Source organism: Bufo bufo, chromosome 9 (assembly GCF_905171765.1).
Source record: "Bufo bufo chromosome 9, aBufBuf1.1, whole genome shotgun sequence".
NCBI classification, from domain to species: Eukaryota; Metazoa; Chordata; class Amphibia; order Anura; family Bufonidae; genus Bufo; species Bufo bufo.
Window position 1 is genome coordinate 44,345,283 of NC_053397.1, and position 24,075 is coordinate 44,369,357.

The 24,075-nt window shown below is 49.0% G+C and overlaps 1 protein-coding gene across 1 annotated transcript in view; it reads right to left on the reverse strand.

Annotated features, from left to right (window-relative positions):
• The window catches only part of PALMD (palmdelphin), a 64,090-nt gene that overhangs the window by 9,731 nt on the left and 30,284 nt on the right, over positions 1–24,075 (reverse strand). The window contains exon 4 of the mRNA XM_040406607.1: positions 118–232. Coding sequence (XP_040262541.1) covers positions 118–232 — 115 coding nt within the window. The remainder of the gene's footprint in view (positions 1–117; positions 233–24,075) is intronic.

Consider the following 24,075-nt stretch of genomic DNA (forward strand, 5'->3'; position numbering starts at 1 on the left):
TCATAAATGACCACATTTTACAATATCAGTCTACCAACCTACGATAATTAAAACAATTCCCCGTTTTTAGTATAGATCTAAATCTTCTGCCTAGATCCCCATTGCGTTTGTCTTTACCTTTATAATATCTTCTGTCGTTCGCTCCACAGACTTCAGCCTCTGTAGGACACGCACTTCTTTGGCAGACAGTTGAGTCTCCTGCTTCTCCAGATCCTCAATTTCTTGTTCATGCCTGAAATTAAAAAACACGTTCCTGTGATTAAAGGGGTATTTGGGTTATATTAAGTTATCCTCTATCCACAGAATAGGGGGTAACTATTAGATTACTGGGCGTCCTCCTGCTGGGACCCCACCGATCACGAGAACGGGGCCCCAAATCCAGTGGAGCCCGCTAAAATGAAAGGAGTGGCTGGTCGGGCACGCGCATGGCTTCTCCATTCATTTGTTTGGGAGTACCAGAGATGGCCGGGTATAGCGCTGTCTCCGGAATCCCCATAGAAATTACTAGAGCGGCCGTGCGCATGTCTGACCAGCCACTACTTTCTTTTTTGGGCTACTCCACTATGGCGTCCTGCAGAAGATTTCAAATCAGGCCAAAGTGGATCAGTTTTGCCCCCATTCATTGTCAATGGGGACAAAACTGATCTGGATGCATTCCGTTCCCTTTTTGTTGTGTTTTTCGACCGGACACAAAACTGCTGCAAGCTGCGGTTTTGTGTCCGGTTTGCGAAAAGTAACAAACCGGATTCGGCATGAAAATCAATGTAAGTTAATTGTGCCAGATAATGTTTTTTTTGTTAGCAAAAAAAAATAAAATGGATCTGACACCCCATTGACTTACAATGATTTTCATATCGGATCCGGTTTGTTCAGCTTAGATTTAATACAATCGGATGCGGCCGAAACGGATGCATTAAATAGCACGGATCAAACGTTATTATACAAAAAGCGTTCGTTCATCCAGAAGAAGGCAAAAAGATTCAGGAAACTGGCAGAAGCCAAAGATTTATGTCGATACTGCTAATATCACAGCCGCAAACAGCCATGATCCTAAATAGCAATCCCCTCGAAATAAGAAGGATTATTACAGGGCAGGCTCCGCACGGGCGATAAACCAGAACACTGCGGAAACATAGGTAGCAGTTCTGTTCCTCTCATCGTCTTCATGGCTAGGTTTTTGTGAGTGTATATTCATAAAATAGATATGTGCCAAGTGGAAACCTAGGCCGAACAAGGATAGCATTATACAGAAGAGGGACGAGATGTTGTCCCACTTGTATCTGGGTCATTATTACAGTAACGTTCATTGGGAAAACAAAAATGATCTTCTACCAACAAGACCGGACAAAGCTTGTGCTTCAGTGACTATATTTGTTCTCACAACATACAAGCCATTACAAAACAGCCGCCATAATTACCTCCTGATGATCTGCCCATAACTACTGCGTGCCCGGGGCCTTTTTCCTTTCCTAGCACCATTCTGTATGCAACCTCCAACGAACCTACGTCACTTCACATTTTCATTTTCCATTGCAGGTTCCTATGAAAGGTAATATCTCCCCACGCTAAACAATCTAACCCCTCTCTCATTGGCGAGATCCACTACCGCCTACATGGCACAAAGAGAGCCCACCCAACCTGCAGGGACTTAAGGGGGTTGTCTCACTTTAGCAAGTGGCATTCAAGGCAGTTACCTATATATTGTGATTGTCTATATTGCTTCCTTTGCTGGCTTGACTCATTTTATCATTGCATTACACATTTATCGTTTCCATGGTTACGACCACCCTGCAATCCAGCAGCGGTGGACGTGCTTGCATACTATAGGAAAAAGCACCAGCCCATGTGCGCTCCCACAATCACGGCCACCAGAGAGACCGGCGATTTTTCCTACAGTGTGCAAGCACGGCCACCCCTGCTGGATTGCAGGGTGGTCTGTACCCATGGATGCCAACAGTGTATAAAGCAATGGCCGGACTGAGGGGGGGGGCGGAGCCCCCTTTAGGGGAGGCCCCCATGACGGGGGTTTGGTTAGTGAGCCCGGGGTTAGCAGGTTGGGGGGGACGGAGTGAGAGGGGGGGGGGAGCTATAGGTAGGGCGAGGGGTTAGGATAGGTCAGTTTGAGTAAGGGGGGGAGGAGTTAGGGGGTTAAATAGGAAGGGAGGAAGAAGGCAGGGTGCCATTTTAGGTGAAAGAGAAGCTCCCACCCACCCTTCCCTTTTGTTGTTGGGGGAATTGGGTTGGAGCAGGGGGAGGGGTTCGTTGGGGAGAGTACATGTCACGGCGGCTAGAGGCGATGGGGGGGGTCCTTGGAGTTGGTCACGGTGGAATCTGAGGACATTGGGGGGGCCCCACGGTTGGGGCTGAACTCCCAGGTGGACAGAGCGGTTGTGGTGAATTGAGGGGGGGTCATTCGGTGGTGCCTTTGAGCTGGGGGTTACGGCTGGAGGCAAGAATGGCTCACCCTGGTTCGGCAGCTCAATGTTTTTGGGGCTTCAAGGACCTTCCCCCATTGGGGATTATCAGTATTATTGTTATGCTTATTTGTATAATTGTTATTTAATAAACGGCTGCTGTGGCCATTACATTCCAGTTGGTGGTCTGAGTCTTATTGGGTTCAGGGAATGGTGACAGAGAGGCGTAATGGTGGTGGAATGGGATTGCAAGGGAGAGTATTGAGGTAAGTGGATGAGGCGAACTATGCCTAACCAATACCCCCGTCATGCAATGATAAAGTTAGTCAAGCCAGGAAAGGAGGCAATATGGACAATAACAATACATTAGTATTAACTTTCTCTACATGATAAAGTGAGACAACCCCTTTACGGGCTACCTACATACGTTGCCGATGATGCACAGTTATTCCGTGCGGATTCTTGTGGGGAAAAACTGCTGCGTAATACAGAACTAGCAGAGTGTACGAGATCAGACAAATCTCATGGACACTTGTTTTTTTTTGTTCCATGTAGATATTAACCTGTTGTGTGGATTTTGAAATCCGCTGCACTTCAATTCTTTGTGCTGTTCTTTTGTGTGTTTTCTTTACACTTTTCCATGCAAGAGTGAGATCTGCTGCAAAACCGCATTAAATCAGCACCAAAACCCACGAGTAGCACGTGTGTGGATTCATCTTAAAGGGATATGAAGAGACTAAAGCATCTCATTTACAAGAGAAGAACTGTAAGGTGGGTCTACCATCCTCCAACATACTACCCTAATATTCCACTAAGGCCTATTGCACACGACCGTATGGCTTTTTCAGTGTTTTGCGGTCCGTTTTTCACGGATTCGTTGTTCCGTTTTTTGTTTCCGTTGCGTTTCCGTTTTTGTTCCGTTTTTCTGTTCCGTTTTTCCGTATGGCATATACAGTATACAGTAATTACATGGATAAAATTGGGCTGGGCATAACATTTTCAATAGATGGTTCAGAAAAAAACGGAACGGGAACGGAAGACATACGGATGCATTTCCGTATGTGTTCGGGTTTTTTTTTGCGGACCCATTGACTTGAATGGAGCCACGGAACGTGATTTGCGGGCAATAATAGGACATGTTCTATGTTAAAACGGAACGGAAAAACAGAAATACGGAAACGGAATGCATACGGAGTACATTCCGTTTTTTTTGCGGAACCATTGAAATGAATGGTTCCGTATACGGAACGCAAAAAACGGCCAGTAAACGGGAAAAAAAAAACGGCCAGTTGTGCCTCCTGCACACGGCCGTTGTTTGGGTCCGCATCCGTTTTGGTGGCTCAGATGCGGACCTATTCACTTCAATGGGGCCGAAAATGATGCGGACAGCACTCCGTTTGCTGTCCGCATCCGTTGCTCCGCTAAAAAAAATATAACCTGTCCTATTCTTGACCGCTCTTTGCAGACAAGAATAGGCATTTCTATTGAAGGCTGTCCGTGCCGTTCCGCAAATTGCGGAATGCGCACGGACGCCATCCGTGTTTTGCAGATCCGCGATTTGCGGACTGCAAAACACACCACGGTTGTGTGCATGAGGCTTAAACTTCAGGTTTCCTTCTAATATTTTTTTTTATCTGACTATTGAAAGAAAATCCCCAGATAAGACATAACATGTGTCCAGGAATTTGACTTTGACACAATCATATCCAGAGTGGCAAAGTGATATAGAACAGTTCCATTGTATATGGCAGTGACGAAGGGTGTGCAAAAATGGTAGACAGCAACCCGTTAACACAATGAGTCAATATGCAGAATCGCTCCATTTCCTCAACCAAACTGTGACTCTATGTAAAGAATTTGTAAAAATAAATAAATAAATAAATAATAATAATGATAATAATAATAATAAAGCAAAATGAGAGATGCAGCATCGCCTCCCCCACCAGAGCCGAAGACAAACCGTGGTCTACCCCCGAGTTATTAGGTGGCTGCATTAAGCAAGGCACGCAGCTGCGTCACATTGCACTGGGTTGAAGGGGCCCTCATCCAAAGTCTCCAAATCTGTGACAACTTATTAGGACAATTCCTGCGTCTAAATATAGTTGCCTTGAAAGGAATAATTTGGTTAATGTGGGATTTCCACATTGCTGAAGTCGGTGTTTCAGGATTTGTTGCCATTTCTTCTTTGTTTTGACAATATCAGATATTGATGAATCGCGACCGATACATTTTCAGGATCCTTCAAAGAATTACAGTAAAAAGAAGGAAGTTTTATTCCGTTTCAGACAGCGAACACAGACGAGTTTTCAAATGGACCATCCCTGGAGGCGGCCATGTGCACTCCGCTTTTCTCACAGATCCATTCATTCGAAGACTTGCGGGAAAAAGAAATGGACAACTATAGGAGATGCTGATGGTCCCTGCATAAAACAATTGCCCATGTAAAGATACCAATTCAGTTGAATAGGTCAGTGCTCGGTCCGCGTGATGTACTGCACTTTCTAATCTGGGACAGGACCTGGACCGAAAAACATTGCTTGTGTGAAATTAGCAATTAATCAAAGCATTTCATATCTAGAGTCTTCCTAAAACTTTCACATGATAAATGTAACGATGCCGTACGTGGACACATTTGGGCTGTAAGACCGCATTAATATACCACTCATAAATTTAGGTTTCTATTAAGTGTGACCTGTACATTTTATATTTTTTTATATTTATTACATTTTCAATCTTTCAACTACCTAGAGTACAGACCTTTTTATTCTACTGGTTACCGGTCCATTGTCTCTGGGGTACGGAAAGACTGTAGATTTCATTGTTAGAAATGTAACTATGTAGCTAGTGCAAAAGGACTGAGTTAAACGCCATTGTATAGAAGGACACACTCCGCCAATGCAGAGGACCCATTAATAATGTAAGTGTCTATAGCCGTTCTCTACTTTTATGCCAGTTCCAACAATAACTTTCCATTGTGGACCTAAGGCTATGTTCACATCTCCAGTAACCTTATCCAGTAGGCTGTTCTCTGAGTTCACAGGATCCGGCACTGCCGTTCACTGCTGTATCCATATGGGATCCGGACAGACAAAAACCGTTGCATGCAACGTTTTCTTGTCCGTCTAAGGCTAGTTTCACACTAGTGACAGGGGAGTCCGGCAGGCTGTTCCGGCGGGTGAACAGCCTGTCGGATCTGTCCTGCTGCTACTTCACATGTGCCCCCGGACCGCCGCTCCATCCCCATAGACTATAATGGGGGTGGGGGCGGAGTTCCGGCGGCAACCGAACTAAAAGTTCTGCATGTCGTACTTTTTGTCCAGCTGCCTCTCGCTGTGCTGCCGCCGGAACTCCGCCCCCGCCCACATTATAGTCTATGGGGACGGAGCGGCAGTCCGGGGGCACACGTGAACTAGCGGCAGGACGGATCCGACAGGCTGTTCACCCGCTTGAACAGCCTGCCGGACTCCCCTGCCGCTAGTGTGAAAGTAGCCTAAAACCCAGCACTCATGCCGGAAAGCAGCCAGATCCCAATATAGTCCATGGGGACCAGGGGTGAATGGCAGTATCTGGCAATGCCGGATCCGGTGAACTCCAGCAGGCTGTTCTCTGCCAGATGTGGTTACCGGAGATGTGAACATAGCCTGAGGCGAATCTCCACCTTTGAAGCCGCTTTAACAGCTTTATTAGGGAATTTCATATAGAAAACAGCAAATTCCCAATATAACGTTACAACTGGAAATGCTTCCTTTAACTAAGGGTTTGAAAAGTCATTTTTCAGGATTTCAAGGCAAGAATTAAAAAATCCCAACCTTCCCTACAACTTAGCAGGTTCTTATTGGATAGCGATCATGATATTATGATGTAGGGAATTACCATTTATGCAGGTGCCTAATATATATTCTAGAGGAAACCCATCACATTGAAAATGGAATACAATCTTGCAGGCAGGAGGAGATTGATATCCATATTTTTGGAAAATGATTCGGCATAGCTTGTCATTGTATCATTTAAACCTCTGCTCAGTCTTTTCTTAGGAGTCCCATGGGGGGTCCTACTCTGTAATTACAAGTGGAGGGGTAAACACATCTGTAGAATGCGTCCGCACCCGATCCACAATTATCCGGAACGGGTGCGGACATATTCATTCTCTATGGGGCAGGAATGGATGCGGACAGCACACAGTGTGCTGTCCGCATCCGCATTTCCGGAGCGCGCCCCCGATCTTCCGGTCCGCGGCTCCGGAAAAAAAAATAGAACATGTCCTATTTTTGTCCGCAATTGCGGACAAGAATAGGCAGTTCTATGGGGGTGGCGGCTGGGTGTATTGTGGATGCGCAATTTGCGGATCCGCGATACACTACGGATGTGTGAATGGACAAGGCTGCTCCCTACGCCCAGCACATTATAATAAATAAAAGGGGTTATTAAATTATATATTTATACTGAAACATTACCCAGATTTATCTGTCTCATACCTATCTATCGGCTCAGCTCTTCCTGCTCCATAACCAGCTGTCTGCAGATTGCACTGGATTTTCAACATGATGGATTCCCTTTAAAGAGGTGTAGACTCTGTTTAACCCTTTCACCACTCTTTGTATGCACAATTGCACAGCCATTCCTTGCAACATAAAGGTACATGTGTTTCTTAGGATTATACTGCATATCTTGAAGAATGAGCAATTAATCTTCAAATAAGCCCCAAGTACAAAAGCAATCAGCCTGGTAAATCACAAGATTACGGAAAGGACATCTTAGTAGTATTAGTAGTCCAAAAATATGCTAGATGTCATCAACAATGGGTGGGACATGAGTGCAGGAGTGAATACTTATGCATTTATATACAGTCTATATATATATCTTAAAAGGGGTTCTCCGGTAATTAAGAATATGAAAATACCTAAATATTACTTTATTATAAAAAATATTCCCAAATACCTTAATAGTTATAATGGCTCATTTTGTCTAGGGAGCAATCATCAGGAGAAATAAAATGTCCGCCATCCTATTAGTCCACACAAAAACCTGTCCTTATCACACAGCAGGACAAGTTACTTCACAACACTGAGCTAAAGAGTTGCCTCATCCTCCTCTCTGCTCTGTCTGTCAGGGATTATGATCCTGAATACAGCTGATAAGATCTTCAGCTGAATCTCTGTAGGAATGGAGTTCATGAGGAGACATGAAGTACAGGGAGGATGGACAGGACAGATTGTGGTAATGTGGGGCTGTGGTAATGGAGACTGCATACAAGAGCTGCTGCTCATTACCCACAACCCACCAACTCTCTGTACTTCATGTCTCCTCATGAACTCCATTCCTACAGAGATTCAGCTGACGATCTTATCATCTGTATTCAGGATCATAACCCCTGACAAGCAGAGCAGAGAGGAGGATGAGGCAGCTCTTTACCTCAGTTTGTAAAGTAACTTGTCCTCCTGTGTGATTAGGACAGGTTTTGTGTGGACTAATAGGATGGCGGCCGTTTTATTTCTTCTAATGATTTCTCTCTAGACAAAATGAGCCATTATATCTGATGAAAGGTATTTAACAGGTGCGCCTATTTGTCCGTCCTTTTTTGGCATACAAAATGGCTTAAAACGACAACGTATTTTTTGGTCCACATGTGTATGATTTTGTGGCGCAACTGAGATTTTTTGGCACACTTTTTCAGAGGTGTTCTACAACGTAATCATTTTCCAAATTAAGTTTTTTGTCTAATAAAAACGGAAAGTTTTACTGTCATTTATTTATTTTTATTTTTTTGCTAATGTGTAGGGACAGAGAAAGGGAACATTTTTTTTTAATATACTTTATTTAGGGAAATACTTTATTTGTAGAGCTGAAATCTCTTTCCTTTCTTTCTGTTCACGGACTAGCACGGCCAGCGCCGTCAGCGAGCTCCTCTTCTGCACTTCCGGCACATTGTGTGAGTCACAGAGGCTGCCTTTATATGGGTAAGGGATGCACCGAAAACAACCTGGACCACATAGACACTTGTCCGCATGCGCCACAATAAGAAATGTAAGGTGCAATGGTCTCGCACCACAATTGCTAAGTACTATCTGGCGTCAAACACCTGCGCTGCACACAAAATACGCCAAATAATAAATCATACCCTAAATGCGTGCACATGATGGGGGAAAAAAGGGCAAAAAAATGATGTAGAAAAAGGCGAGCTTAGTAAATGTGCCCCATAATAGTCACCTGCACAATTCAGGCACCTCCTGCTGGATCAGGGCTTGGTCACAGATGCAGTTCTCTATATGCAAATGCTATTCTCAACTAAAGTCATTTGCATATTTATTAAAAAGCGACGATAGATTGACCTTTATTTTATGATACGAAGAGACGGACAGCTCATTAACTGACAATCTGCCTTGTAAATGAAATGTGCAATTTTCATATGAATGATTCGCTGCTCGTTGGCAAAAAGTAGACTCAGGAAGCTCCAGCTTAGAAAGTATTTGCATCAATTTCTTTATCTGTAATACGGAATTACAATCGATGTAACCTTCATGGACGCAGTCTCATTAAAGAGAAGCCGTCCCCTCTCCTGACAGGTCTGTTTTAGTAACTACTTGAATTCCCCATGTAAGGGCACTTTCACACTAGCGTTTTTCTTTTCCGGCACAGAGTTCAGTCTCTATACCGGAAAAGAACTGATCACTTTCATCCCCATGCATTCTGAATAGAGAGCAATCCGTTCAGGATGCATCAGGATGTCTTCACTTCAGTCTTTTTGAATGATCAGGCGAAAGATAAAACCGCAGCATGCTACGGCTTGGAAAAAAAACGGAAGAGTTGCCTGAATGCCGAATCCAGCATTTTTCCCCATAGGAATGTATTAGTGCCGGATCCGGCATTCAAAATACCGGAATGCCGGATCCGGCCGGTAAAAATTTGAAAAAAGATACAAGACGGATCCGTCTGTCCGCAAGCGGAGAGACTGATCTGTTCTTGCAATGCATTTGTGAGACCGATCCGCATCCGGAAGTGTCTCACAAATGCTTTCAGTCACATTCAGATCGGCGGATAGTTCCGACGACGGAACTGCTTGCCGGATCACACTGCCGCAAGTGGGAAAAATAGCCTAATAATAATCTATTCTTATGACTATGTTGTGCCATTCCTTTATTATTCCTGCTAGAGGTTATGAATGAATTTCAAACAGTTTGCAATCCAGGTTCAGATGGGTGCTACCAGTTGGGGGTGTGCCCTTGCACTGTCTAAAACTGGTAGCATTGTTTGGATAACGGCTTACTAAGCTGGGCCACACCCCCAACTGGTTACACTCAGCAGGACCCTGATTGCAAGCGACTAGTAAATCACTGCATAACTTTTAGCAGGAAGAATAAAGGAATCACACAACATGCTCCAGAACTGTCATTACATGGGGAATGCAAGTAGTTACTAAAACAGACAAGTCGGGGGACATGACAGGTGCTATTTAAAGGGGCTGTCCAGTTTTTGTTTGTTTTCTAAATGGAGCAGTCTGTGCTCACTTGCTCCCCACTGCTCCATTCCAGGTCCGTGGCTTCACTGGTCTTCTATTCCCAGTAAACAGATGGAGTCCCGTATGCCACTGCAGCCAATGATTGGCCTCAGCAGTGACGTGTCCCCAAGTGGCATGTGATGCAGCAGTGATGTGCCGCTTGGGGACACATCACCGCTGAGGCCAGTCACTGGCTGCAGAAATGACCGTCAGTCACTAAGTAGGATCACTTACATGACTACTAAACCCAGAATGAGCAGATATTTAGGTCCATGAATTCAAAGTTTGAGGGTCCATCCACACAACCGTGTGTGTTTTGTGGATCCGCAAAACACGGACAGCGGCAATGTGCGGTCCGCATTTTGCGGACCGCACATTGCCGGCACTAAGAGAATATGCCTATTCTTGTCCGCTATTGCGGACAAGAATAGGAAATGTTCTATTTTTTTCAGGATTGGAATTGCGGACCCGGATGTGCGGGTCCGCAATTCCAGATCGGGGCCGCACGTCGGCCCCATAGAAATGTATGGGTCCGCAATTCCGTTGCGCAAAATGCGGAATGGAATTGCGGATGTGTGAATGGAGCCTTAATGAATCTTTTCCCACAAATAGATTTTCATCAATCTTCTCAGCTCAAAGTAAAACCAATCTTTATAATCTAGATTTGTTGTCTCCTCTGTGACCACACCATTCCTTTACTAAACACAAATTCTCAATTAGATTGAGGTGTGGGCAGACTATACCACCCGAAGCCAGTTTTACATGCACCGGTTGCCACACTCAGCCCAAACACACCTTGTCCATAGCGGCCATTGGCTGCACGATTGTGAAGGTAACACCTTGGCAACACCCGGCGCCCCACCAATCAGCTGTATGAGGAGACGGCGCGCGCAGTGCGCACGTACCCTCTCCTGTCTCCCTTCCCTTCTTTTCCATAGACCGCAGTGGTGAATAGGGACAACGGAGCGGGGCGCAGACGTAGCGCAGTGAGAACTGACTGAGGCGGTAAGTGGAAGACCAGGATAGGGTTAATTTAGTGGGTGGAGTGCTGCTGGGGACGTGCAGGGGGGGTGGGGCTGCAGTTTCGCGGGCAGTTTATATGCAAGGTGGTAGGGGGGGCGGCACCAGAGGCCATTATTGTTCTGGAGAAGTTGTGAGAAGTTGTGGTGCAGTTGGCTGTTGCAGGCGTAGGCGAAAGTTAGGGTCATGTCGGCGCTGGAAGAGTTATTGGTGGCGGTGCGCGCAGCAGCGGAGCAGCACGGCTCCGACTGGCTGGTGAGTAGTTTGCAGGCGGCGGTAGGAGCCCCGGCTGTTCCTTTGTTAGCGGGGGCCGGGAGAGTGAGGGCCAGGAGATCTGTCCCTCCGGAGCGTTTGAGTCCGGAGGTGACTCCCCGGTTAAGGCGCAGGCTTATGAGTCCCCCTGTTAACCCTTCCCTTGCTCCGGCTGGGGCGGCGGAGGTACCTGTATGCCGGCGCAGCGGGAGGAGCTCTGCGCAGCGTCGCGCTCATGCGTCTGAAGTTCGGAGGGGCCAAGGTCAGGATTCAGCTAGGTTGGCTAGGAGTGCGCGGCGCGGTGAGGTGGAGCGGTGTGAGGCGCGGGCAGGCGGTCGGGGCCTCAGGTCTCGAGTGGCTGGCGGTGTCGGTGGCCTAGGTGACGCGGTCTCACTTACCCCTGGTGAGGATCGGGCAGCGGCGGCTGATCGCAGGAGTCGGGAGGCAGCGCAGAGTCCGGAGCTGGAGGCGGCTCGTTCTGCTGGCGTTGGTGCTGCGGCGGGGGATCCGTCTGGGAGTCGGAGGGCGGCCCTGCGGTCTCGGTCTGCCGGCCGGCGGCGGGGGTCTGGTGCGCAGCGGCGTAGTGGTTCCAGGATGTAGCCACCTGCTGGTGCCACTGTGGTGCCGGGCAGAGATGTTCAGAGGAGTGCGCTGGCTGGGGGAATGGGCTTGTCTCCGCCCTCAGTGCAGCCGGTGGACTGCAGGAATGTGAGGAGGTCGGATGCGGCTCACAGTGGGACTTCTGTGGAGCTGGTTTTTGGTAGGACTGAAGCAAATGATGCCTATGGTCCGCGGCCGCCAGGAGGTAGGTCTGTCGACAGGGACGATATTCCGGTGCAACCGCGCCAATGGCATGTTGGTGGAGGTTTCGTTGAGGATCAAGCGCTGGAAGATGGTGAAATCAGCCAGGAGGCGTGGGAGATCGGGGACCAGAGGGACGATGCTGTCGGAGCATGTCCTGCTATGTCCAGGTCGGCGATGGAGTCTTCGCAGAGAGTTGCAACGGTGCGGTCGGCGGCTGCTGGGAGGACGCCCCAGGGACAGCCAGGTGAGAGGATGTCGGGTCCGGACCCTGTTGTGGGGGTGGGGGGAGGTCAGTCGGGGGGTGACAGTTTAGCACATGATTTGTTGGCGGGTATGTGGAATTTGTTATCTCAATGGAAGTCTGGGGCAGAGTCGTCTCCGGCCGCAGTTTGGGCTGCTGCGCCTGCGGTTGGTGACGCGGAGCGGCGTTGTATGGCTGGTGTGGGGGGCTCTGCAGCAGTCGGGGTGGGTGCGGCGGCGGTTGCAGTCGCTGGAGGTAGTGGGGGGCAGAGTGCTGGAGATGAGATCAGGTTAGCGGACGCAGCTAAGGGTGAAGTTTACGTGTGCTTTGAAGGGCCGTTGGGGGCCCATTTGAAGGTGGAGGTCAGGGAAAAGATTTGGAAAGATGAGTACGTGGAGATTTTCTCGCTGCTTCCGTTGGATAAGTTTCAGTTGGACAGGGTGAAGCCGGATGAGAGTAAGAAGGAGGAGGAAGAGAAGCGGAGGTACAGGTTGATCCCGCGTACTTTTCTGAACTGGCTGCAGGCGTTTGCTATTCTGGCTAGTGTGGTGGGTGAAAAGGCGCCGGAACACTGTTCGGCTCTGTTTTGCTACATAGATGCCATTGGGGAGGCGTACCGGACGTATGGTGGGGTGGCGTGGCTTAGGTATGATGAGCAGTTTCGCCAGAGGAAAGCGGTCAGGCCTAGTATCCGTTGGGACCATAAGGATATAGGTCTGTGGATGCGTTTGATGACGGCTCCAAAGGGTGTGAGTCAGCCCTTTCGTGGGGCGGCCGGGGGTCCCTCGGCGTCAGAGTCAGCAGGGGGGGGTCAGAAAAGGTTGTTGGCAGTTCAACGAGGGTCACTGTAAATACCTGTCCGACTGTCGCTTCAAGCATGAGTGCTCAGGCTGTGGTGGTGCCCATAGCTTTGCGCGGTGTTTCAAGCGGGGAAGGGGAAGGGGTTTTGAGGTTGCGCAGAAGAGGGGTGACCCCGGTGAGAGTGGACGTGATGGAGCCGTTTCTAGAGAAATACCCAAATAAGGAAGCGGCGGCTTTATTGTTGGCTGGGTTTAGGGATGGTTTTAGAATCCCGTGTTCGGCTGTAGGATCGGGAATAGCGGGGCGTAATTTGTCATCGGCGTTGATGCGGCCGGAGGTGGTTTCGGAGAAAATTGAAAAGGAGGTGGCAGCTGGGAGGGTGGTAGGCCCATTTAGCGAGTGTCCGTTGTCGGGTTTGTGGGTTTCTCCTTTGGGGTTGGTCCCGAAGAAGGAGCCTAACAAATTTCGGCCAATTCATAATTTGTCTTACCCGGCTGGGTGTTCTGTCAACGACGGCATTGACGATGAGTTATGTTTGGTTTCTTACACGTCATTTGATGAGGCGGTGAGGTGGGTCCGTCTTTTTGGCCATGGTGCATTGTTAGCTAAGACGGATATTGAGGCTGCTTTTCGCTTGTTGCCAATTCATCCGGATAGTTTTCGTTTGTTGGGTTTTAAATGGGAGGGGCAGTTTTTTGTGGATTGTTGTTTGCCTATGGGATGTGCTATCTCATGTTCACTGTTTGAAACGTTTAGTTCCTTTCTGGAATGGGTTGTGCGGCAGGAGGCGGGATGGAGTTCTGTTTTGCATTACCTAGACGATTTTTTGTTTTTAGGGCCGGCTGGGTCAAGGGTGTGTTCTGTGTTGTTGCACACCATGGAGCGAGTGTCCGCTAGTTTTGGGGTACCTTTGGCGCGGGAGAAGACAGAAGGCCCGTCTACAACAATGAAGTTTTTGGGGATTGAGATTGATAGTGTAGCCATGGAGTGTCGGCTGCCTTTGGATAAGGTGGAGGATTTACGAGGTGAAGTGGGCTTGTTGCGGATGGCAAAGAAGGCGCAGCTTAGATGGGTACAGTCCGTTTTGGGGAAGTTAAATTTTGCCTGCAGGATTATACCTATGGGTAGGGTTTTTTGTAGACGTTTGGCTATGGCCACGGCGGGAGTGAAGGCCCCGTTTCATTTTGTGCGGTTGTCTGCTGAGGTGCGTGCGGATTTGGAGGTGTGGGAGCGTTTTTTGAGGGACTATAACGGTCGGTCGGTATGGATGGAGGCGCTCATCTGTAATGTTGATTTGGAGTTGTTTACGGATGCGTCGGGTTCATGTGGTTACGGGGCTTTTTGTCAGGGGCAATGGAGCGCTGGTGCGTGGCCGGTAGAATGGAGGGTGGCTGGTTTGCTGGGGAATTTGGCCTTATTGGAGTTGTTCCCTATTGTTTTGGCTACCGAGTTGTGGGGGGATTTGTTGAGAAATAAGAGGGTACGTTTTTGTTGTGACAATTTGGGGGTGGTGCAGGCTGTGAATAGTCAGTCAGCAAATTCGCCCCCAGTGGTGCGGTTGCTGCGTCATTTGGTTTTGAACGGTTTGAAGTTGAATGCGTGTTTTGTGGCAGTTCATGTACCTGGGGTTGATAATTCCATTGCTGACGCTCTTTCTCGTTTCCAGTGGGATCGTTTTCGCAGTTTGGTGCCGGGAGCGGAGGCGTCGGGTCTGCTGTGTCCTCAGTGGCTCTGGAGCGTGGCCTTGGGGTCTCATTAGATCTGGTTCGTCGGTCCGTGAGTAGCGGTACGTGGTCGGCTTATTCTGCTGTATGGTTGCACTGGGAGCGTTTGATTGAGCAGGTGGGGGGCTGTAAGGGGATTGGAGATTTTCACTCATTGCTGGTTTATTTCGTGGGTCGGTCGTTTAGTGATGGTCTGTCTTTTTCTGTTGCTTCTAAGAGGGTTGCAGCGGTGGCCTTTTGGTTACGAATGCGGGGTTTGGCGGATGTGTCACAGAGTTTTTTGGTGAGGCAAGCCTTGAAAGGGTATCGTCGCAGTGTGGTGAGGAAGGATTCCCGGCGTCCGGTATCTTTTCAGGTGCTGCAGTTGTTATGGGATAAGGTGGGGAGTGTGTGCGAGTCAGGGTATGAGGCGTGTTTGTTTCGGGCAGCTTTTTCCTTGGCTTTCTTTGGGGCATTCCGGGTTTCGGAGCTGGTAGCGGTCAGTCGGGTGCGTGGAGGAGGTTTATTACGGGAGGACGTGAGCTTTGGGGATGAGGGTTTGCGGTGTGTGTTACGCAGGTCCAAGACTGATCAGGTGGGGAAAGGGGTGTGCATTTTGTTGCGACCTTTGTCTGGATCGGTGGTGTGCCCGGTTCGCTGTTTGGAGGAGTATGTGGCCCGTCGACCGCTTGGAGGAGCGGGATTGCTGGTACATCGGAATGGCTCTGCTTTGTCCCGTTATCAGTTTGTGGCGGTTTTTCGTAAATGTTTGGCAGCGGCGGGTTTTGTGGCAAGTGAGTTTGCGTCTCATTCTTTTCGCATTGGTGCGGCGACGGAGGCTGCTAGATGGGGTTTGGGTGAGGATGCTATTAGGCGGATTGGCCGGTGGGAGTCGTGGGCCGTGTTTTCGTTCATATATCCGGCCTCACTTGTTGTGAGGTTGGTGGAGGGAGCGAGCTGGGTTGTAATGTTTGTTTCTTGCACTTGGGGTAACTGTTTTCCTTTTCGTTTTTTGCAGGTTCGCGTTCTTGTTTGGCGTGGATTTTTGGTCACTCTTATGTGTACTGGGGAGCGTTGAGAGCGGATGTGAGGAGAAGTGGTCGGCAGTTGGGTTTCCAGCCGGATGAGTTGCAGGTCCGGTGGATTGGTGTGCGGGGTATGTTGTGGGGCCGCGTGTTGCCTGAATTTCATGCGTTTGCTTCATTGGATAGGTGCCCGGATATTGTGGTTTTGCACGTAGGCGGGAATGATTTGGGCGTTCGGCGCTCGAGGGATGTGATCAGGGACATCAAGCTTGATGTGTTACGCCTAATGGAGGAATTCCCTGATTTGTTGGTAGTGTGGTCGGAGGTGGTAGCTAGGAGTTTGTGGCGTTTTGCGAGGTCCGTGGATCGGATCAACAAGGCTAGGGCGAAGTTAAATAAGGAGGTGGGGCGTTTTGTGCGGCGGCAAGGTGGTTTTGCGGTTCGGCATAGGGAGTTGGAGGTGGCGTCGCCTCAGTTCCTTAGGTCGGACGGGGTGCATTTGAATGAGATTGGCATCGATTTGTGGGCTCTAGGGCTGCAGGATGGTTTGGAGACAGCCTTCAGGGTGTGGCGGGACGCCCATAGGTGAGGTGTCTCCAATGGGCGTCTGTGGCTGGTTAACAGGGGGGTCCTGGAAGGCAATACTATGTTTAGTAGGTGCATGACACGTTGGAACGTGCATCTATGTGGTTCGGTAAGCTGAAAGCTGGGGGCTCCTGTTGGGCTGGAAGGCCTACAGGGGTAGAGGAATATATGGTTCTGGAGGATTTGGTGCCCTTGGGTCGGCGAGTGCGGCCGAGGTTAAGGATGGAGATGGGTGGAGTGAAGATCGCAGCTTGCTAGGGTTGCCTTCTAGGATCCTTCTGAAAAGTGAATGTTATTATTACAGTGTATTTATATGTTTGTATTTATTGGTTGATATTTATTAATGTATATTTGAAAATGATGGTGGAGTATTTTGGCTGTTTAATAAACGGCTGCTATGGCCTTTGCCAACAATTACAGTCTACGTGTGTTAATGGGGATGGTTGGTGGTGGGTGGTGTGAAGGGTCTGGAAAAGGTCTTATCTCCCTAAGTCATAGGAAGGGAGAAGAGATGGCACTGCACGCGCCGTCTCCTCATACAGCTGATTGGCGGGGCAATATTAAAAGCCTGGACAACCCCTTTAACTTGTTTGAGGAGCCTGGAAGACCACACACAATTCCACAATTAAATGACATCTGGATGGATCAATGGATGAAATTTACAGCATTTCCACGACAGATTTGAAAACCTACAGAAAGTCAAGAATCTGCAGCAGAGTCTTTACTGTAATCTACTTTGCTGGTGAATTTCCATGAGGGTTACACAACTGAAATTCTGTGACAAATACGCAATGTGTGAACCCAGCCATACCCTTGAAATAGCTGCCCATCCCGATCCTCCTATACACAAGCATGCTTGGCTGAGCGTGCAAGTGTTGTGAACGGGAGAAGGGAGAAAGCCACGGCCAGACGCTTATCTCCCCGGGAATAAAAGGATCAGGTAGATGAAAGCAAACATGCACGAGCCTTCTTCCCCTGGCATCTGCTGTTGGGCATCTGCAGCCGACTGTTTCCGTTGCATAAATATATCTAATGGAAGCATTTTTGCAGATCCATAACGGAGCCGCAAAAACGCTAGTGTGAAAGTAGCCCTAAGGCTACCTTCACATCTGCGGCTGTCTCGGCCCACTGCTTCTGCTGAGAATGCCGTGAATCGGCAGCATTTTTTGTCTGGCCAATTCTCATCATATTTGCTGGGTAGCGGCCAATCTCTGCCGGACCCTATTATAGTCAATGGAGTCCGGTGGGCAGTATTTGACAATGTCGGATCCACAGAACTCCAGCAGGCTGTTCCAATAGCGAAGGCTCTGACGCAAACTAGCCTTATGCGTATAGGTTCACACCGTTCAAGTTCAGGAACAGCACAGCATAGGATCCAGCATATGACCGTCACCAACCATAATGGGATCTGGCTGGTTTCCCATCTGTATTCCAGCATTCTACCGTACAAAATAGCACTAAATGCAGTGGGTTGTTTTTTTGTCTTGTATTTTTGCCAGAACCTCCACAGGTGAACCTAGCCGAAGGATATAATTTTTCTGTATTACAGCTTGGCTTTAAGTTAAGGGTCTTGCCTTGTTGGAAAATAGCTCCTCTCCCAAATCACAGTTCAGTTGCAGACTGCAGCAGGTTTTCAATGTATTTTTGGGCATTTATCGTACCCGCTACATTCTCATGCCTTCCACGGAAAGTTGCTGGCACCATCATGCTTTACAGCACTACAAAACCTCCGACATTACAGTGCGGTATACGCTATGGCATTGATGGCAAACCATTTACAGACCGAGTGCCCAAACTGCAACCCAAAACCCAGTTATTTATCACAAAGTGCCAACATGGCAAGTTACCCTGAATACTACAGTCCACTATAGTATGTCTTCCATGTACTTTATCATTTAGCTATAATATCCTGCCTACATTCAATGTACTGCCTATGCCATAGACTTTTTTCAGGGTGCAGGAGCTCACGGAGAGGGCTCCGAGTGCTGCCTCTGAGTGCCATAGGTTCGCCACCACTGGCCTATGGAGACTCCTCCATTGTCCCGTTTACAAGTGATCCTCCTCTATACAGTGCGGTATACTCTATGGTCACTCTTCCATTGTCCCGTTTACGAGTGATCCTACTCTATACAGTGCGGTATACTCTATGGTCACTCTTCCATTGTCCCGTTTACGAGCGATCCTCCTCTATACAGTGCGGTATACTCTATGGTGACTTCTCCCTTGTCTTGTTTACTAGGGATCCTTCTCTAGAAGGTAATTTATTGTATTTTATCAGCTGAACAGTTTGTACTGGGACACTTTATAGATTAGTGAGATGGAAAGATAGAAAAGAAAGCAAGTGTGATGGAAGCTATAAAGGTCACTGCACTTTACGGCCTGCTCTGCGGTCCTCAATGTGCTGAAACAGTATTGACATCTCAGATCTACACACAGACAAAACATGGCCGTCCTATCTTATTTTAATAAACATTTTCCCCTAGAATGAAAAAGTAACCACAAAATATATACAATGTATATCTCAATGTAATCTCTTAACATGATAAAGGGGTTGTCGAGGATAAAGAAAAAAAATAAAGATTCAGTGGATAGAGATAAAATTCAGCCTGCCGGACGACACCACTAGGGGGAGCACGACTGGTTCATCGAGAACTATATAGCTGTCTTCTGTTAATTTCACCTACTAGAGGAAAAATGGAAAAAGTCAACAGCAAATCACTCCACTAAAAGGTCCCCATTAGTGGTGAGCGAAGCGAGCTTGGGATGCTTCATCCGGAGTCGCTTCATTCAAAACTTCTGAATAATACTGTACGGAAATCCGTCACCATACAGTATTAGAATGTATGGGTTCCGATGAGCCGAAGTAAGTTCTTCGCGAAGTCGCGCGTGACTTCGTTGAATAACTTAAGTGCTTGATTTTTAAAGTGGAAAACAACTTTAAAACTTGAAACCAAACTCAGCTTCGGATACGACTGGTACCTCGGAACCGAATCCGAGCTCGGTTTCAAGTTGGGGACTACTGATGACTACTGCTGTTGCTCATCCTCTTAGATTCATTGTTTCTGAGCAGCAGATCTCTGTTCACTCAGCACAATCTGCTTTGCCATAGACAGCAGCGGAAGGGAGAGGGGAGACGGCATGTGCGCACTGCGCTCGCCATCTCCTCATACAGCTGATCGGCGAGGGTGCCAGGTGTCGGACCCCTGCCGTACTGATATTGATGACCTATCTTGAGGATAGGTCATCAATATTAAAAGCCTGGACAACCCCTTTTTAAACATTATCAGCGAATAAATGAACAGCGGTCATCTGAGCAAGCTTTCGTCTGACATCTAATGTGTATGGCGAACCTTGCTTTCAGCTCTGGATACAAATCTATCAGACCTAGGCAATCCTATGTGAAGTACACAGTCTGTGCTCTGGCCTCCAGTCCAGCAAGTGAAAGTTGTGCGGCGGATGCCTTTAGCTTGCAGATCATTGCCTAGACCAGGGATCAGCAACCTCCGGCACTCCAGCTGTGGTGAAACTACCACTTCCAGCATGCACACTTGCTTGGCTGTTGTCAGAACTCCCATTGAAGTGAATGGAGCATGCTGGGAGTTGAAGTTTCACCACGGCTGGAGTGCTGGAGGTTGCTGATCCCTGGCCTAGACTGAGGCAGCGCTGTGTACTGGTTTGCAGAACAGGAGTGTTCTCATTCACTGACAGCAAACTAAGGCCTCATGCACACGAACGTTTTTTTTCACGGTCCGCAAAAACAGGGTCCGTAGGTCCGTGATCCGTGACCGTTTTTTCGTCCGTGGGTCTTCCTTGATTTTTGGCGGATCCACGGACATGAAAAAAATGTCATTTTGGTGTCCGCCTGGCCGTGCGGAGCCAAACGGATCCGTCCTGAATTACAATGCAAGTCAATGGGGACGGATCCGTTTGACGTTGACACAATATGGTGCCATTTCAAACGGATCCGTCCCCATTGACTTTCAATGTAAAGTCCGGAGTCCCTTTTATACCATCAGATCGGAGTTTTCTCCAATCCGATGGTATATTTTAACTTGAAGCGTCCCCATCACCATGGGAACGCCTCTATGTTAGAATATACTGTCGGATATGAGTTAGATCGTGAAACCTCATTTCCGACAGTATATTCTAACACAGAGGCGTTCCCATGGTGATGGGGACGCTTCTAGTTAGAATATACTACAAACTGTGTACATGACTGCCCCCTGCTGCCTAGCAGCATCCGATCTCTTACAGGGGGCCGTGATCAGCACAATTAACCCCTCAGGTACCGCACCTGAAGGGGTTAATTGTACTATCATATCCCCCTGTAAGAGATCAGGGCTGCCAGGCAGCAGGGGGCAGACCCCCCCCCCCCTCCCCAGTTTGAATATCATTGGTGGCCAGTGCGGCCCCCCCCCCCCCTTCCTCCATTGTAATAATTCGTTGGTGGCACAGTGTGCGCCCCCCCCCCCCCTTCCTCCCTCTATTGTAATAAATCGTTGGTGGCAATCATTGGCCCCCCTCCCTCTATAGCATTAACAACATTGGTGGCCAGTGTGCGGCCTCCCATCTTGCGCCCCCCCCCCCCCCCGATCATTGGTGGCAGCGGGTTACTAGCAATAGTACAAGATTCATACTTACCTGGGAGCTGTGATGTTCGTGTCCGGCCGGAGCTCCTCCTACTGGTAAGTGACGGTTCATTTAGCAATGCGCCGCACAGACCTGTCACTGTCACTTACCAGTAGGTGGAGCTCCCGGCCGGACACGAACATCGCAGCAGCAGGTAAGTATTAATCTTCTACTATTGTACTATTGCTAAGTAACCATGGCAACGAGGACTGTAGTAGCGTCCTGGTTGCCATGGTTACCGATCGGAGCCCCAGCGATTAAACTGGGACTCCGATCGGAACTCCGCTGCCACCAATGATGATGGGGGGCAGGGGGGGGGGGGGGGAGATGGGAGGCTGCACACTGGCCACCAACGTTGTTAATGCTATAGAGGGGGGGGGGCAATGGGGGGCGCACACTGTGCCACCAACGATTTATTACAATAGAGGGAGGAAGGGGGGGGGGGCGCACACTGTGCCACCAACGAATTATTACAATAGAGGGAGGGAGGGGGCGCACACTGTGCCACCAACGAATTATTACAATAGAGGGAGGGGGGGGGGGGCCGCACTGGCCACCAATGATATTCAAACTGGGGAGGGGGGGAGGGTCTGCCCCCTGCTGCCTGGCAGCCCTGATCTCTTACAGGGGGATATGATAGTACAATTAACCCTTTCAGGTGCCGCACCTGAAGGGGTTAATTGTGCTGATCACGGCCCCCTGTAAGAGATCGGGTGCTGCCAGGCAGCAGGGGGCAGTCTTGTACACAGTTTGTAGTGTATTCTAACTAGAAGCGTCCCCATCACCATGGGAACGCTTCTGTGTTAGAATATACTGTCGGTTCTGAGTTTTCACGAAGTGAAAACTCAGCTTTGAAAAAGCTTTATGCAGACGGATCTTCGGATCCGTCTGTATAAAAACTAAACTACGGCCACGGATCACGGACACGGATGCCAATCTTGTGTGCATCCGTGTTCTTTCACGGACCCATTGACTTGAATGGGTCCGTGAACCGTTGGCCGTGAAAAAAATAGGACAGGTCATATTTTTTTCACGGCCAGGAAACACGGCTCACGGATGCGGCTGCAAAACGGTGCATTTTCCGATTTTTCCACGGACCCATTGAAAGTCAATGGGTCCGCGAAAAAAAACGGAAAACGGCACAACGGCCACGGGTGCACACAACGGTCGTGTGCATGAGGCCTTAGGCCTCATGCACACGACCGTTGTGTGCACCCGTGGCCGTTGTGCCGTTTTCCGTTTTTTTTCGCGGACCCATTGACTTTCAATGGGTCCGTGGAAAAAACGGAGAATGCACCGTTTGGCAGCCGCATCCGTGAGCCGTGTTTCCTGGCCGTGAAAAAAATATGACCTGTCCTATTTTTTTCACGGCCAACGGTTCACGGACCCATTCAAGTCAATGGGTCCGTGAAAGAACACGGATGCACACAAGATTGGCATCCGTGTCCGTGATCCGTGGCCGTAGGTTAGTTTTTATACAGACGGATCCGAAGATCCGTCTGCATAAAAGCTTTTTCAAAGCTGAGTTTTCACTTCGTGAAAACTCAGAACCGACAGTATATTCTAACACAGAAGCGTTCCCATGGTGATGGGGACGCTTCTAGTTAGAATACACTACAAACTGTGTACAAGACTGCCCCCTGCTGCCTGGCAGCACCCGATCTCTTACAGGGGGCCGTGATCAGCACAATTAACCCCTTCAGGTGCGGCACCTGAAGGGGTTAATTGTGCTGATCTGGCCCCCTGTAAGAGATCAGGGCTGCCAGGCAGCAGGGGGCAGACCCTCCCCCCCTCCCCAGTTTGAATATCATTGGTGGCCACTGCGGCTCCCCCCCCTCCCTCTATTGTAATAATTCGTTGGTGGCACAGTGTGCGCCCCCCATCGGCCCCCCCTCCCTCTATAGCATTAACAACACATTGGTGGCCAGTGTGCGGCCTCCCATCTCCCCCCCCCCCCCCCCCATCATTGGTGGCAGCGGAGTTCCGATCGGAGTCCCAGTTTAATCGCTGGGGCTCCGATCGGTAACCATGGCAACCGGGACTCTATTACAGTCCTGGTTGCCATGGTTACTTAGCAATAGTACAATAGTAGAAGATTCATACTTACCTGCTGCTGGCTGCTGCTGCGATGTTCGTGTCCGGCCGGGAGCTCCACCTACTGGTAAGTGACAGGGTCTGTGCGGCGCATTGCTAAATGAACTGTCACTTACTAGTAGGAGGAGCTCCCGGCCGGACACGAACATCGCAGCAGCAGCCAGCAGCAGGTAAGTATGAATCTTCTACTATTGTACTATTGCTAAGTAACCATGGCAACCAGGACTGTAATAGAGTCCCGGTTGCCATGGTTACCGATCGGAGCCCCAGCGATTAAACTGGGACTCCGATCGGAACTCCGCTGCCACCAATGATGGGGGGGGGGGGAGATGGGAGGCCGCACACTGGCCACCAATGTTGTTAATGCTATAGAGGGAAGGGGGGCCAATGGGGGGCGCACACTGTGCCACCAACGATTTATTACAATAGAGGGAGGAAGGGGGGGGGCGCACACTGTGCCACCAACGAATTATTACAATAGAGGGAGGAAGGGGGGGGGGGGCGCACACTGTGCCACCAACGAATTATTACAATAGAGGGAGGAAGGGGGGGGGCACACTGTGCCACCAACGAATTATTACAATAGAGGGAGGAAGGGAGGGGGGGGCCGCACTGGCCACCAATGATATTCAAACTGGGGAGGGGGGGGGGGGGTCTGCCCCCTGCTGCCTGGCAGCCCTGATCTCTTACAGGGGGATATGATAGTACAATTAACCCCTTCAGGTGCGGCACCTGAGGGGTTAATTGTGCTGATCACGGCCCCCTGTAAGAGATCGGATGCTGCTAGGCAGCAGGGGGCAGTCATGTACACAGTTTGTAGTATATTCTAACTAGAAGCGTCCCCATCACCATGGGAACGCCTCTGTGTTAGAATATACTGTCGGAAATGAGGTTTCACGATCTAACTCATATCCGACAGTATATTCTAACATAGAGGCGTTCCCATGGTGATGGGGACGCTTCAAGTTAAAATATACCATCGGATTGGAGAAAACTCCGATCTGATGGTATA